Genomic DNA, 17,542 nt, shown 5'->3' on the forward strand with positions numbered 1-17,542 from the left:
ATACAGCTCATTTGGGAGTGCCAGTATTTTATATAATTTATACAAAAGCCAAACCCTTAACACTTTTGTGCCTTTGTCTCCTTTTCAGATCCCCCAGGACCACCCTCAAATGCACGTGTCACTGATACCACCAAGAAATCTGCTTCTTTGGCATGGGGCAAGCCTCATTATGATGGTGGGCTTGAAATCACTGGCTATGTCATAGAGCATCAAAAAGTAGGAGATGATGCCTGGATAAAGGATACGACAGGAACCACCCTCAGAATCACCGAGTTTGTCGTCCCTGATCTTCAGACTAAAGAAAAATACAATTTTAGAATCAGTGCCATCAATGATGCAGGTGTTGGGGAGCCAGCAGTGATTTCAAATGTTGAAATTGTAGAACGGGAGATGGCTCCTGATTTCGAACTAGACGCTGAGCTTCGAAGAACCCTTGTTGTGAGAGCAGGACTCAGTATTAGAATATTTGTGCCCATTAAAGGTCGTCCTGCTCCCGAAGTGACATGGACCAAAGATGATATCAACCTTAAAAACCGAGCTAACATTGAAAGCACAGAGTCGTTCACGCTCCTGATCATCCCAGAATGTAACAGATATGACACCGGTAAATTTGTGATGACCATTGAAAACCCCGCTGGGAAGAAAAGTGGTTTCGTTAACGTCAGAGTCTTGGATACACCAGGACCTGTCCTTAACCTGAGGCCTACTGACATCACAAAGGAGAGTGTCACCCTGCACTGGGACCTCCCACTGATAGATGGGGGCTCACATATAACAAACTACATCGTGGAGAAACGAGAAGCAACACGGAAATCCTACTCCACGGTCACCACTAAGTGCCATAAATGCACATACAAAGTTACTGACTTGTCTGAAGGACATGAATACTTCTTCAGAGTGATGGCAGAAAATGAGTACGGAATTGGTGAGCCGACAGAAACAACAGAGCCTGTAAAAGCCTCCGAAGTACCATCACCACCAGACAGTCTTAACATTATGGACACAACTAAGAGCACAGTCAGCCTGGCGTGGCCTAGACCCAAGCACGATGGTGGCAGTAAGATCACTGGCTATGTGATTGAAGCCCAAAGAAAAGGCTCTGACCAGTGGACCCACATCACAACCGTGAAGGGGTTAGAATGTGTTGTGAAGAATCTAACTGAAGGGGAAGAATATACCTTCCAAGTGATGGCAGTGAACAGTGCAGGGAGAAGTGCCCCTAGAGAAAGCCGACCCGTCGTTGTCAAGGAGCAGACAATGCTTCCAGAATTGGATCTCCATGGCATTTATCAAAAATTAGTCATTGCTAAAGCTGGTGACAACATCAAAGTTGAAATTCCAGTGCTAGGTCGACCAAAGCCCACAGTTACATGGAAGAAAGGAGACCAGGTTCTTAAACAGACCCAGAGAGTTAATTCTGAAAACACAGCAACTTCAACCATCTTAAATATCAATGAGTGTGTAAGAAGTGATAGTGGGCCCTACCCATTAACAGCAAAGAACATTGTGGGAGAGGTTGGTGATGTCATCACCATTCAAGTCCATGATATCCCAGGGCCACCTACTGGACCAATCAAATTTGATGAAGTTTCGTCTGATTTTGTCACCTTCTCTTGGGACCCACCTGAGAATGATGGAGGTGTACCCATAAGCAACTATGTAGTAGAAATGCGACAGACTGACAGTACCACATGGGTTGAGTTAGCAGCCACCGTTATACGCACCACCTACAAAGCCACTCACCTTACTACCGGAGTGGACTATCAATTCCGGGTAAAAGCTCAAAACAGATACGGAGTTGGACCAGGCATCACATCAGCATCTGTAGTTGCCAACTATCCATTTAAGGTTCCTGGGCCTCCTGGTACCCCTCAGGTCATGGCAGTTACCAAGGATTCAATAACAATCAGCTGGCATGAGCCTCTTTCTGATGGTGGAAGCCCCATTTTAGGATACCACATTGAAAGAAAAGAACGAAATAGTATTCTCTGGCAGACTGTGAGCAAAGCATTAGTACCAGGCAACATTTTCAAATCAAGTGGACTTGCAGATGGTATTGCTTATGAATTCCGAGTGATCGCAGAAAACATGGCTGGCAAAAGCAAGCCGAGCAAGCCATCTGAACCTATGTCAGCTTTGGATCCCATTGACCAACCTGGGAAACCGGTTCCTCTAAATATTACTAGACACACAGTGACCCTTAAATGGGCTAAGCCTGAATATACTGGAGGCTTTAAAATTACCAGTTATATAGTTGAAAAGAGAGATTTTCCTAATGGACGGTGGCTGAAAGCCAACTTCAGCAACATTTTGGAGAATGAATTTACAGTCAGCGGACTAACAGAAGATGCCGCATACGAATTCCGTGTGATTGCCAAAAATGCTGCTGGTGCTATTAGCCCACCGTCTGAGCCATCAGATGCTATCACATGCAGGGACGACATTGAAGCACCAAGGATAATGGTGGACATCAAATTTAAGGACACAATTATAATAAAAGCAGGTGAAGCATTCAAGCTGGAAGCTGATGTTTCAGGTCGCCCACCTCCAACAATGGAATGGACCAAAGATGGAAAGGAGCTTGAAAACACAGCAAAATTAGAAATTAAAATGGCAGATTTCTCTACTAATCTGGTAAACAAGGATTCACTAAGACGGGATGGCGGTGCCTATACCCTTACAGCAACCAATCCTGGTGGTTTTGCTAAACATATTTTCAATGTCAAAGTTCTTGACAGACCAGGCCCACCTGAAGGACCTTTAGCTGTATCTGAAGTGACATCAGAAAAATGTATATTGTCATGGTTGCCTCCACTGGACGATGGAGGTGCCAAAATTGACAATTATGTAGTTCAGAAACGTGAAACCAGCAGGCTGGCATGGACAAATGTAGCTTCAGAAGTCCAAGTAACAAGACTAAAGGTCACTAAACTTTTAAAAGGCAATGAATACATATTCCGTGTGATGGCTGTAAATAAATATGGAGTTGGAGAGCCACTGGAATCAGAGCCTGTGCTTGCACTAGATCCTTATGGACCACCTGATCCACCCCAAAATCCTGAAGTTACAACTATTACTAAAGATTCCATGGTTGTCTGCTGGGGACATCCTGACTCTGATGGCGGCAGCGAAATCATCAATTATATTGTGGAACGGCGTGATAAAGCTGGCCAACGCTGGGTGAAATGCAACAAAAAGACTCTCACTGATTTAAGATATAAAGTGTCTGGACTGACAGAAGGACATGAATATGAGTTCCGGATTATGGCTGAGAACGCTGCTGGAATCAGCGCACCGAGTGCTACCAGTCCATTTTATAAAGCCTGTGATGCTGTGTTTAAACCTGGCCCGCCAGGTAACCCACGTGTTCTAGATACAAGCAGATCATCCATTTCAATTGCTTGGAACAAACCTATCTATGATGGTGGTTCCGAAATCACTGGGTATATGGTTGAGATCGCCCTGCCAGAAGAAGATGAATGGCGTATTGTCACTCCACCAGCCGGGCTCAAGGCAACCTCTTACACTATCACCAACCTCACAGAGAACCAGGAATATAAAATCCACATCTATGCCATGAATTCTGAAGGCATTGGGGAACCTGCACTTGTTCCTGGCACTCCAAAGGCTGAAGACAGGATGCTGCCTCCAGAGATTGAACTGGACGCTGAACTGCGCAAAGTTGTTACCATAAGAGCTTGTTGTACCCTGAGACTTTTTGTTCCAATCAAAGGAAGGCCAGTACCTGAGGTGAAGTGGACCCGGGAACACGGAGAATCTTTAGATAAAGCTAGCATTGAGTCCACAAGCTCTTATACCCTGCTTACCGTTGGAAACGTAAACAGATTCGACAGTGGCAAATACATACTAACTATAGAAAACAGCTCAGGCAGCAAGTCTGCATTTGTCAGTGTCAGAGTACTGGATACACCAGGCCCTCCACAGGATCTGAAGGTAAAGGAGGTCACTAAGACATCTGTCACACTGACATGGGAGCCTCCTCTTCTTGACGGAGGTTCAAAAATAAGTAACTACATTGTTGAAAAGCGGGAATCAACAAGGAAAGCATATTCAACTGTTGCAACAAATTGCCACAAGACTTCCTGGAAGGTAGACCAGCTTCAAGAAGGCTGTAGTTACTACTTCAGGGTTCTCGCTGAAAATGAATATGGCATCGGGCTCCCTGCTGAAACCACAGAATCTGTGAAAGCATCAGAACGACCTCTTCCTCCAGGAAAAATAACTTTGGTGGATGTCACAAGAAATAGCGTGTCACTCTCTTGGGAGAAACCTGAGCATGATGGAGGCAGCCGAATTCTAGGCTACATTGTAGAGATGCAGAGCAAAGGCAGTGACAAATGGACCACATGTGCCACAGTCAAAGTCACCGAAGCCACTATTACTGGATTAATTCAGGGTGAAGAATACTCTTTCCGTGTTTCCGCTCAGAATGAGAAGGGCATCAGTGATCCGAGACAACTGAGTGTGCCAGTAGTTGCCAAGGATCTTGTCATTCCACCAGCCTTCAAACTCCTGTTCAATACTTTCACTGTACTGGCAGGTGAAGATCTGAAAGTCAATGTTCCATTCATTGGACGCCCTACACCAACTACAACCTGGCATAAAGATGATGTACCACTGAAGCAGACAACCAGAGTAAATGCTGAGAGCACAGAAAATAACTCACTACTGACGATAAAGGAAGCCTGCCGAGAAGATGTTGGACATTACGTAGTTAAACTGACTAACTCAGCTGGTGAAGCTACTGAAACCCTTAATGTTATTGTCCTTGACAAACCAGGGCCTCCAACGGGACCAGTTAAAATGGATGAAGTGACAGCTGACAGTATCACTTTCTCCTGGGGCCCACCTAAGTATGATGGTGGAAGCTCTATCAATAATTACATCGTAGAAAAACGGGACACTTCCACAACCACCTGGCAAATTCTGTCAGCTACTGTTGCAAGGACAACAATAAAAGCTTGCAGGTTAAAGACTGGATGTGAATATCAGTTTAGGATTGCAGCTGAAAACAGATATGGAAAGAGTACCTACCTCAATTCAGAGCCTACTGTAGCCCAGTATCCATTCAAAGTTCCTGGTCCTCCTGGCACACCGTTTGTAACGCTCTCCTCCAAGGACTGTATGGAAGTACAATGGAACGAGCCAGTCAGTGATGGAGGTAGCAAAGTCATTGGCTATCATCTAGAACGCAAGGAGAGAAATAGCATCCTCTGGGTTAAGTTGAATAAGACACCCATTCCTCAAACCAAGTTTAAAACAACTGGCCTCGACGAAGGCATTGAATATGAATTTAGAGTCTCCGCACAGAACATTGTGGGCATCGGCAAGCCAAGTAAAGTGTCAGAAAGCTACGTAGCCCGTGATCCATGTGACCCACCAGGAAGGCCAGAGCCAATCATTGTCACAAGGAATTCTGTGACTCTTCAGTGGAAGAAACCCACATATGATGGTGGAAGCAAGGTCACTGGTTATATTGTTGAGAAGAAAGAACTGCCCGAGGGCCGCTGGATGAAAGCCAGTTTTACAAATGTCATTGATACTCAGTTTGAAGTAACTGGCCTAGCTGAAGATCACAGATATGAGTTCCGGGTTATAGCTCGAAATGCTGCAGGAGTGTTTAGCGAGCCTTCAGAAAGCACAGGAGCAATAACAGCAAGAGATGAGGTAGAACCACCACGAATTCGTATGGATCCAAAATACAAAGACACAATTGTGGTTCACGCTGGTGAGTTATTCAACATTGATGCAGATATTTATGGCAAACCAGTACCAACCACTCAGTGGATAAAAGGTGATCAGGAGCTTTCAAATACAGCTCGATTAGAAATAAAGAGCACTGATTTTGCCACCAGTCTCAATGTAAAGGACGCAATACGTGTTGACAGTGGAAATTACATACTGAAAGCCAAAAATGTTGCAGGAGAGGTATCAGTCACTGTAAATGTCAAAGTTCTTGACAGACCAGGGCCACCTGAAGGACCTATTGTTATATCAGGAGTTACAGCAGAAAAATGTACACTCGCTTGGAAACCCCCACTACAAGATGGTGGGAGTGATATCATAAATTATATTGTGGAAAAGAGAGAAACCAGCCGCTTGGTTTGGACTGTGGTTGATGCCAACGTGCAAACTCTCAGCTGCAAGCTTACTAAGCTTCTTGAAGGCAATGAATATATCTTCCGTATAATGGCTGTCAACAGATATGGTGTTGGCGAACCTCTTGAATCTGAGCCAGTAATTGCCAAGAATCCATTTGTAGTGCCAGATGCACCAAAAGCTCCAGAAATCACAGCGGTGGCCAAGGACTCAATGGTTGTTGTATGGGAAAGGCCAGCATCTGATGGTGGCAGTGAAATTCTTGGATATGTTCTTGAAAAACGGGATAAAGAGGGCATCAGATGGACAAGATGCCATAAACGTCTGATTGGCGAACTGCGCTTGAGAGTAACTGGACTCTTAGAAAATCACAATTATGAATTCAGAGTCTCAGCTGAGAATGCTGCTGGACTCAGTGAGCCAAGCCCACCTTCTGCTTACCAAAAGGCTTGTGATCCTATTTATAAACCAGGACCTCCAAACAATCCCAAAGTCATTGATACTACCAGATCTTCCGTCTTCCTTTCTTGGGGCAAACCAATATACGATGGTGGCTGTGAAATCCAAGGATACATTGTTGAAAAATGTGACGTGAGTGTTGGTGAATGGACAATGTGCACTCCACCGACTGGAATCAATAAAACAAATATAGAAGTCGAGAAGCTGTTGGAAAAGCATGAGTACAACTTCCGTATCTGTGCTGTTAACAAAGCTGGAGTTGGAGAACATGCGGACGTCCCTGGACCTATTATAGTTGAAGAAAAATTGGAAGCACCAGACATTGATCTTGACCTAGAACTGAGGAAAATTATAAATATAAGGGCAGGCGGCTCCTTAAGGTTATTTGTTCCTATTAGAGGTCGTCCTACACCAGAAGTTAAATGGGGAAAGGCGGATGGTGAAATCCGAGACGCAGCTATAATCGACAGCACTAGCAGCTTCACCTCTCTTGTTCTTGACAATGTCAACCGATATGATAGTGGAAAATATACTCTCACGTTAGATAACAGCAGTGGGACAAAGACTGCCTTTGTTACTGTGAGAGTCCTGGACACACCAAGTCCACCTGTTAATCTGAAAGTCACAGAAATCACCAAAGACTCAGTATCAATTACATGGGAACCTCCTTTGTTGGATGGGGGATCCAAAATTAAAAATTACATTGTTGAGAAACGTGAAGCCACAAGGAAATCATACGCTGCAGTTGTCACAAATTGCCACAAGAGTTCTTGGAAAATCGATCAACTCCAAGAAGGTTGCAGTTACTACTTTAGAGTCACAGCTGAGAACGAGTATGGTATTGGCCTTCCCGCCCATACTGATGATCCAATTAAGGTTGCAGAAGTCCCACAACCTCCAGGAAAAATAACGGTGGATGATGTCACCAGAAACAGTGTCTCTTTGAGCTGGACAAAGCCTGAACATGATGGCGGCAGTAAAATCATTCAGTATATTGTGGAAATGCAAGCTAAACACCATGAGAAATGGTCAGAGTGTGCTCGAGTCAAGTCCCTTGAAGCCGTAATTACCAACCTAACTCAGGGAGAAGAATACCTTTTTAGAGTTGTGGCTGTAAATGAAAAGGGAAGAAGTGATCCTAGGTCTCTTGCAGTTCCAATAGTTGCCAAAGATCTGGTCATTGAGCCAGATGTAAGACCTGCATTTAACAATTACAGTGTACAGGTTGGCCAAGATTTGAAAATAGAAGTGCCAATTTCTGGACGTCCTAAGCCAACCATTACCTGGACTAAAGACGGTCTTCCACTGAAGCAGACTACAAGAATCAATGTTACTGATTCACTTGACCTCACCATACTCAGTATTAAAGAAACTCATAAGGATGACAGTGGACATTATGGAATCACAGTTGCTAATGTTGTTGGTCAGAAGACAGCATCCATCGAAATTATAACCCTAGATAAGCCTGATCCTCCAAAAGGACCTGTTAAATTTGATGAAGTCAGTGCTGAAAGTATTACCTTATCTTGGGAACCTCCACTGTATACAGGGGGCTGCCAGATCACTAACTACATAGTTCAGAAAAGAGATACAACCACCACAGTATGGGATGTTGTTTCTGCTACTGTTGCCAGAACTACACTCAAAGTGACCAAACTGAAGACTGGTACAGAATACCAATTCAGAATATTCGCTGAAAACAGATATGGACAAAGCTTTGCCTTGGAATCTGAGCCAATTGTAGCTCAATATCCCTACAAAGAACCAGGCCCTCCAGGCACACCATTTGCCACAGCCATTTCCAAAGACTCCATGGTTATACAGTGGCATGAACCAATCAATAACGGAGGAAGCCCAATCATAGGTTACCACCTTGAGAGAAAGGAAAGAAATAGTATTTTGTGGACAAAGGTCCACAAAACTATTATTCATGACACCCAGTTTAAAGCACTCAATCTTGAAGAAGGCATTGGATATGAATTCAGAGTTTATGCTGAAAATATTGTTGGTATAGGCAAAGCAAGCAAGAATTCTGAATGCTATGTAGCCAGAGATCCCTGTGACCCACCGGGAACCCCAGAAGCAATAATAGTTAAAAGACATGAAATCACTTTACAATGGACCAAACCAGCATATGATGGTGGAAGTATGATTACGGGTTACATTGTAGAGAAACGTGATTTGCCTGAGGGTCGTTGGATGAAAGCCAGCTTCACAAACGTCATTGAAACTCAATTTACTGTGTCAGGTCTTACTGAAGATCAAAGATATGAATTCAGAGTCATTGCAAAGAATGCAGCTGGTGTAATAAGCAAACCCTCTGACAGTACTGGACCGATAACTGCCAAGGATGAGGTCGAACTCCCAAGAATTTCAATGGATCCAAAATTCAGAGACACAATTGTGGTAAATGCTGGAGAAACATTCAGGCTTGAAGCTGATGTCCACGGAAAGCCGCTACCTACCATTGAGTGGTTAAGAGGAGATAAGGAAATTGAAGAATCTGCTAGATATGAAATAAAGAACACAGATTTCAAGGCTTTACTTATTGTAAAGGATGCCATTAGAATCGATGGCGGACAGTATATTTTAAGAGCTTCCAATGTTGCAGGTTCTAAGTCATTCCCAGTGAATGTAAAAGTGTTAGATAGACCAGGACCTCCAGAAGGGCCAGTCCAGGTTACTGGAGTCACCGCTGAAAAATGCACATTAACATGGTCTCCACCACTTCAAGATGGTGGCAGCAACATTTCTCACTATGTTGTTGAAAAGAGAGAAACAAGTCGGCTTGCCTGGACTGTTGTTGCTTCAGAGGTTGTAACCAATTCTCTGAAAGTTACCAAACTCTTAGAAGGGAATGAATATATTTTCCGTATAATGGCTGTCAACAAATACGGTGTTGGAGAGCCTTTGGAATCTGCACCAGTACTCATGAAAAATCCATTTGTGCTTCCTGGACCACCAAAAAGCCTGGAAGTCACGAACATTGCCAAGGACTCCATGACCGTCTGTTGGAGCCGTCCAGATAGTGATGGTGGAAGTGAGATTATTGGCTACATTGTAGAAAAAAGAGACAAAAGTGGCATTAGGTGGATAAAATGTAATAAACGCCGCATTACAGATTTGCGTCTAAGAGTAACAGGATTAACAGAAGACCATGAGTATGAATTCAGAGTCTCTGCAGAAAATGCTGCTGGAGTTGGAGAACCAAGTCCAGCTACAGTTTATTATAAGGCTTGCGATCCTGTGTTCAAACCTGGCCCCCCCATCAATGCACACATTGTAGACACCACTAAAAATTCAATTACACTTGCCTGGGGTAAACCCATCTACGATGGTGGCAGTGAGATCCTGGGATATGTAGTAGAAATCTGTAAAGCAGATGAAGAAGAATGGCAAATAGTTACTCCACAGACTGGCCTGAGAGCCACTCGATTTGAAATTTCAAAACTCACTGAACACCAGGAGTATAAAATACGAGTCTGTGCCCTCAATAAAGTTGGTTTAGGTGAGGCTACATCAGTTCCTGGTACTGTGAAACCAGAAGATAAACTCGAAGCACCTGAACTTGACCTTGACTCTGAATTAAGGAAAGGAATTGTTGTAAGAGCTGGTGGATCTGTCAGAATTCACATTCCATTCAAAGGTTGCCCAACACCTGAGATCACTTGGTCTCGAGAGGAAGGTGAATTCACAGATAAGGTCCAAACTGAAAAAGCAGCGAACTATACCCAACTATCAATAGATAACTGTGATAGAAGCGATGCTGGAAAATATACTCTCAAGCTGGAAAACAGCAGTGGATCTAAATCTGCCTTTGTAACTGTGAAAGTTCTCGACACCCCAGGACCGATACAGAATTTGGCAGTCAAAGAAGTGAGAAAAGATTTTGTCCTTCTGATATGGGAACCACCCATCATCGATGGGGGTGCAAAGGTCAAGAACTATGTTATTGACAAACGTGAGTCAACCAGAAAAGCATATGCTAATGTGAGTAATAAATGCAGCAAAACAAGCATTAAAGTTGAGAATCTTACAGAAGGAGCCATGTACTACTTTAGAGTAATGGCTGAAAATGAATTTGGAGTTGGTGTTCCAGTGGAAACCGCTGATGCTGTGAAAGCAGCTGAACCTCCTTCCCCACCAGGAAAGGTCACACTCACTGACGTGTCCCAGACTAGTGCATCGCTGATGTGGGAGAAACCTGAACATGATGGTGGTAGCAGAATCCTGGGGTATGTTGTTGAAATGCAGCCCAAAGGAACAGAAAAATGGAGTGTTGTGGCTGAATCCAAAGTCTGCAATGCAGTTGTCACTGGTTTGAGTTCTGGACAAGAATATCAGTTCCGTGTCAAGGCTTACAACGAGAAAGGAAAAAGCGATCCAAGAGTGCTTGGTGTTCCTGTCATAGCCAAGGACTTGACTATACAGCCTAGTTTTAAGTTACCATTTAACACATATAGTGTCCAAGCTGGAGAAGGTCTTAAAATCGAAATTCCTGTCATTGGCCGACCGAGACCTGAAATTTCATGGGTCAAAGATGGCGAGCCTCTTAAACAGACAACAAGAGTAAATGTTGAGCAAACAGCTACATCAACTATTTTGCACATTATAGAAAGTAACAAAGACGACTTTGGAAAATACACCATAACAGCAACAAATAGTGCAGGTACAGCAATTGAAAATCTCAGCATTATCATTTTGGAAAAGCCTGGACCTCCAGTTGGACCAGTTCGGTTTGATGAAGTTAGTGCAGACTTTGTGGTCATATCTTGGGAACCTCCAGCCTATACTGGTGGCTGCCAAATAAGCAACTACATTGTAGAGAAGCGAGATACAACTACCACCACTTGGCACATGGTATCAGCAACAGTTGCAAGAACAACAACTAAAATAACCAAACTGAAAACAGGCACTGAGTACCAGTTTAGAATTTTTGCAGAAAACAGGTATGGAAGAAGTGCCCCCTTGGATTCTAAACCAGTTATTGTACAATATCCATTTAAAGAACCCGGACCACCTGGCACTCCTTTTGTGACATCAGTCTCGAAAGATCAAATGCTTGTGCAGTGGCACGAGCCAGTTAATGATGGAGGCAGCAAAGTTACTGGCTACCATCTTGAACAGAAAGAAAAGAACAGCATTATATGGGTCAAATTAAATAAGACTCCCATTCAAGACACCAAATTCAAAACAACTGGGCTTGATGAAGGCCTTGAGTATGAGTTCAAAGTTTCTGCTGAAAATATTGTTGGCATCGGCAAGCCGAGCAAAGTGTCGGAATGCTTTGTTGCTCGTGATCCGTGTGACCCACCAGGTCGCCCTGAAGCCATTGTTATTACAAGAAACAGTGTCACACTGAAATGGAAGAAACCTGCCTATGACGGTGGCAGCAAAATAACAGGTTATACTGTAGAAAAGAAAGATCTACCTGACGGCCGTTGGATGAAAGCCAGCTTTACTAATGTATTAGAAACTGAATATACAGTGAGTGGACTTGTAGAAGACCAAAGATATGAATTCAGAGTAATTGCAAGAAACGCAGCTGGCAACTTTAGTGAACCGTCTGAAAGCACTGGCGCCATTACTGCAAGAGATGAAATCGATGCACCAAATGCCTCACTGGATCCCAGATATAAAGATGTCATCGCTGTTCACGCAGGAGAGACTTTTGTCCTTGAAGCTGATATCCGTGGCAAACCTATACCTGACATTGTTTGGTCAAAAGATGGAAAAGAGCTTGAAGAAACAGCTGCCAGGATGGAAATTAAGTCTACTATTCAGAAAACAACTCTTCTTGTCAAAGACTGTATACGTAGTGACGGAGGACAATATATCCTGCAACTCAGCAATGTGGGTGGAACAAAGTCTATACCAATCACTGTAAAGGTACTTGACAGGCCAGGGCCTCCTGAAGGGCCTCTGAAAGTTTCTGGAGTGACTGCTGAAAAATGTTACCTGGCATGGAACCCACCTTTACAAGATGGTGGTGCTAATATCTCACATTACATCATTGAAAAGAGAGAGACAAGCAGACTCTCCTGGACCCAGGTTTCAACTGAGGTACAGGCCCTTAACTACAAAGTCACTAAACTTCTTCCTGGTAATGAGTACATTTTCCGTGTCATGGCTGTGAATAAATATGGAATTGGAGAGCCTCTGGAATCTGAGCCTGTTGTAGCCCGTAATCCTTATAAACCACCAGGTCCTCCTTCCCCACCTGAAGCCTCAGCAATCACCAAAGAGTCTGTGGTCGTAACGTGGGCACGCCCAGTGGATGATGGAGGTGCTGAAATCGAGGGCTACGTTCTTGAAAAACGAGATAAGGCAGGCATCAGGTGGACCAAGTGCAACAAGAAAACACTCACAGATCTTCGATTCAGGGTAACTGGCCTTACTGAAGGGCATTCCTATGAATTCCGAGTTGCTGCTGAAAATGCAGCTGGTGTGGGTGAACCTAGTGAGCCATCTGTTTTCTATCGTGCATGTGATGCTCTGTATCCACCAGGACCACCAAGTAATCTAAAAGTGGCAGACACTTCCAGATCGTCTGTCTCCCTGGTGTGGAATAAGCCAATTTATGATGGCGGCACTCCTGTTAAGGGCTATGTTGTTGAAGTCAAAGAAGCCGCTGCTGCCGAATGGACAACGTGCAGTCCACCAACAGGATTACAAGGAAAGCAGTTCACCGTGACCAAGCTTAAAGAAAATACTGAATATAACTTCCGTATTTGTGCCATCAATTCTGAAGGCGTAGGTGAACCTGCAACTATACCTGGTTCAGTTGTTGCTAAAGAGAGGCAAGAGCCACCAGAAATAGAACTGGATGCTGATCTCCGAAAAGTGGTCATTCTGCGTGCGAGTGCTACTTTACGCTTATTTGTCACTATCAAAGGTCGACCGGAACCTGAAGTTAAATGGGAAAAGGCAGAAGGCATTCTCACTGACCGGGCCCAGATTGAGGTGACCAGCTCATATACAATGTTGGTAATTGATAACGTTACCAGATTTGACAGTGGTCGGTATAATCTGACACTAGAAAATAACAGTGGCTCTAAAACTGCTTTTGTTAACGTCAGAGTTCTCGACTCACCAAGTGCCCCTGTGAATTTGACCGTAAGAGAAGTGAAGAAAGATTCAGTGACACTGGCTTGGGAACCACCGCTTATTGATGGCGGAGCTAAGATTACGAACTACATCGTCGAAAAACGAGAAACTACAAGAAAAGTGTATGCTACTGTTACAAACAATTGCACGAAGAACACTTTTAAGATTGAAAACCTGCAAGAAGGATGTTCTTACTACTTCCAAGTCTTGGCTTCCAATGAATATGGGATTGGTTTGCCAGCTCAAACAACTGAACCTGTTAAAGTTTCTGAAACACCCCTCCCACCTGGAAGAGTAACTCTTGTTGATGTGACCCGTAACACAGCTACAATTAAGTGGGAGAAACCAGAAAGTGATGGTGGCAGCAAAATTACCGGTTATGTAGTTGAAATGCAGACCAAAGGGAGTGAAAAATGGAGCATGTGCACACAAGTTAAGACTCTAGAGGCAACTATATCTGGCCTAACTGCTGGAGAGGAGTATATCTTCAGGGTAGCTGCACTTAATGAAAAAGGAAAAAGTGATCCAAGACAACTTGGAGTGCCAGTAATTGCAAGAGATATTGAAATAAAGCCTTCAGTTGAGCTTCCTTTCAATACTTTCAATGTAAAGGCTACAGACCAACTGAAGATTGATGTTCCATTTAAAGGAAGACCTCAAGCTACTGTAAGCTGGAAAAAAGATGGTCAGACTCTTAAAGAGACAACTAGAGTAAATGTTTCTTCTTCAAAGACTGTAACATCACTAACAATTAAGGAAGCTTCAAGGGAAGATGTTGGAACTTACGAATTATGTGTTTCAAACAGTGCTGGATCCATAACAGTTCCTATTACTATAATTGTGCTTGACAAACCAGGACCTCCCGGACCTATACATATTGATGAGGTTAGTTGTGACAATATAACCATTTCCTGGAATCCTCCAGAATATGATGGCGGCTGCCAGATTAGCAATTACATCGTTGAAAAGAGAGAAACCTCTTCTACAACATGGCACGTAGTTTCACAGGCAGTTGCAAGAACATCCATTAAAATAGTTCGTCTAGTAACAGGAAGTGAGTATCAGTTCCGTGTTTGTGCAGAAAACCGCTACGGAAAGAGCTCCTACAGTGCATCTTCAGCTGTAGTTGCAGAGTATCCATTCAGCCCCCCAGGTCCTCCTGGTACTCCTAAAGTTGTGCATGCCACAAAATCCACCATGTTGGTAACCTGGCAAGTGCCAGTTAATGATGGAGGAAGTCAAGTACTTGGCTATCACCTTGAGTATAAAGAAAGAAGCAGCGTTCTTTGGTCAAAAGTAAATAAGAGCCTCATCACCGCTACTCAAAGGAAAGTCTCCGGCCTTGATGAAGGACTGATGTATGAGTATCGTGTATATGCTGAGACTATTGCTGGAATTGGTAAATGCAGTAAGTCTTGTGAACCAGTCCCTGCAAGAGACCCTTGTGACCCTCCTGGACAACCTGAAGTCACAAATATCACAAGGAAATCAGTGTCACTTAAATGGTCTAAGCCACATTATGATGGTGGAGCTAAGATAACCGGATACATTGTTGAACGTAGAGAACTACCAGATGGCCGGTGGCTGAAGTGCAACTTTACTAATGTACAAGAAACATACTTTGAAGTAACCGAACTTACTGAAGACCAGCGTTATGAATTCCGGGTTTTCGCAAGGAATGCTGCTGACTCAACTAGTGAGCCATCTGAATCCACTGGACCTATCACCGTTAAAGACGATGTTGAGGCTCCAAGAATTATGATGGATGTCAAGTTCCGAGATGTCATTGTTGTCAAAGCTGGAGAGGTCCTTAAGATAAATGCAGACATTGCAGGGCGACCTCTGCCAGTAATTTCCTGGGCCAAGGATGGTGTAGAAATTGAAGAGAGAGCAAGAACAGAAATTGTCTCAACAGACTACAATACTTTGCTAACAGTGAAAGACTGTGTCCGACGAGACTCTGGGCAGTATGTGCTAACACTGAAGAATGTTGCTGGAACTCGGTCTTTTGCAGTTAATTGCAAGGTACTTGATAAGCCTGGCCCACCAGCAGGACCACTTGAAATAACTGGCCTCACTGCTGAGAAATGCTCTGTTTCTTGGGGACCACCCCAAGAAGATGGTGGCGCAGCTATCGACTATTACATTGTAGAAAAACGCGAGACAAGTCGCCTTGCTTGGACAATATGTGAAGGAGAGTTAAGGACAACATCCTGTAAAGTGACCAAGTTGCTCAAGGGCAATGAATACATCTTTAGAGTAACCGGTGTTAATAAATATGGTGTTGGCGAGCCCCTGGAGAGTATGGCTGTAAAGGCACTAGATCCATTTACGGTTCCAAGTCCACCCACATCTTTGGAAATTACATCTGTGACCAAAGAGTTCATGACACTTTGCTGGGCAAGACCAGAGAGTGATGGAGGCAGTGAAATCTCTGGATACATAATTGAAAGGCGAGAGAAAAACAGCCTACGATGGGTGCGTGTAAACAAAAAACCGGTTTATGATCTGAGAGTGAAATCAACAGGACTTCGGGAAGGATGTGAATATGAGTATCGGGTATATGCAGAAAATGCTGCAGGCCTGAGCCTTCCAAGTGAAACCTCTCCCTTAATTCAGGCAGAAGATCCCGTGTTCTTACCATCTCCTCCATCCAAACCCAGTATCATGGACTCAGGCAAGACCAATATAACTATTGGCTGGGTTAAGCCCTTATTTGATGGTGGGTCCCCAGTAACTGGATACACTGTAGAATTTAAAAAATCTGATGAAACTGACTGGAAAACTGCCATTCAGAACTTAAGGGGCACAGAATATACAATAAGTGGACTAACCACAGGAGCCGAATACATTTTCAGAATAAGATCTATCAATAAGGTCGGTGCTAGTGATCCCAGTGATAGCTCCGATCCCCAGATAGCAAAGGAAAGAGAAGAAGAACCTGTATTTGATCTTGACAGTGAAATGAAGAAGACCTTGATCGTCAAGGCCGGTGCCTCCTTTACCATGACTGTGCCTTTCCGAGGAAGACCAGTACCCAGTGTCTCCTGGAGCAAACCAGACACTGACCTCCGCACTAGAGCTTATATTGATTCCACAGACTCTCATACATCACTGACTATTGAAAATGCCAATAGAAATGATTCTGGAAAATACACATTAACAATTCAGAATATTTTGAATGCTGCTTCACTGACCTTAGTTGTCAAAGTTTTAGATTCTCCTGGTCCTCCAGCCAATATTACTGTACATGATGTCACCAGGGAGTCTGCAGTGTTATCCTGGGATGTTCCTGAAAATGATGGTGGAGCACTAGTGAAGAATTACTACATAGAAAAACGGGAGGCCAGTAAGAAAGCATGGGTCTCAGTGACCAGCAACTGTAACCGCCTCTCCTACAAAATTACCAACTTACAAGAAGGGGAGATTTACTACTTCAGAGTCTCCGGAGAAAATGAGTTTGGTGTTGGTGTACCAGCTGAAACGAAGGAAGGAGTAAAAATAACAGGTATGTTTTAAGAACAAAGAAAACCTACATATCCATATTCATTTTCCTAGACTAGTGTGAATCATTTTAATTATTGTTTAATCTTAAATGCTTTTGGTTCACACCTCGAACAATTCGTACTATAGCACAAAATGAAATCTTACTACTAGAGAAAGTCTTTGATTAAAAAAAGTAGAAATTTACATAGCTGGAGTTGGATAATGTATTCTGAATTTAAGTATAATTGAATTTGACTGCATATGTATATATATATATATATATATATAAACATATATAGTGTGTGTGCAGAAATTGTATGATAGTGTTTCTTACAAGATTGTTCATCTCATTCCTCGTTTTTACACCCAT

At 43.4% G+C, this 17,542-nt stretch overlaps 1 protein-coding gene across 5 annotated transcripts in view; it reads left to right on the forward strand.

Annotated features, from left to right (window-relative positions):
- Nucleotides 1-17,542, forward strand: part of TTN (titin) — a 281,676-nt gene that overhangs the window by 231,781 nt on the left and 32,353 nt on the right. For all 5 annotated transcript variants that reach the window (XM_082658166.1, XM_082658171.1, XM_082658170.1 and 2 more), the window contains one exon: nucleotides 89-17,194. In XM_082658166.1, coding sequence (XP_082514292.1) covers nucleotides 89-17,194 — 17,106 coding nt within the window. The remainder of the gene's footprint in view (nucleotides 1-88; nucleotides 17,195-17,542) is intronic.

The sequence above is a fragment of the Grampus griseus genome (assembly GCF_964374135.1).
Source record: "Grampus griseus genome assembly, chromosome: 7".
Classification (NCBI taxonomy): Eukaryota; Metazoa; Chordata; class Mammalia; order Artiodactyla; family Delphinidae; genus Grampus; species Grampus griseus.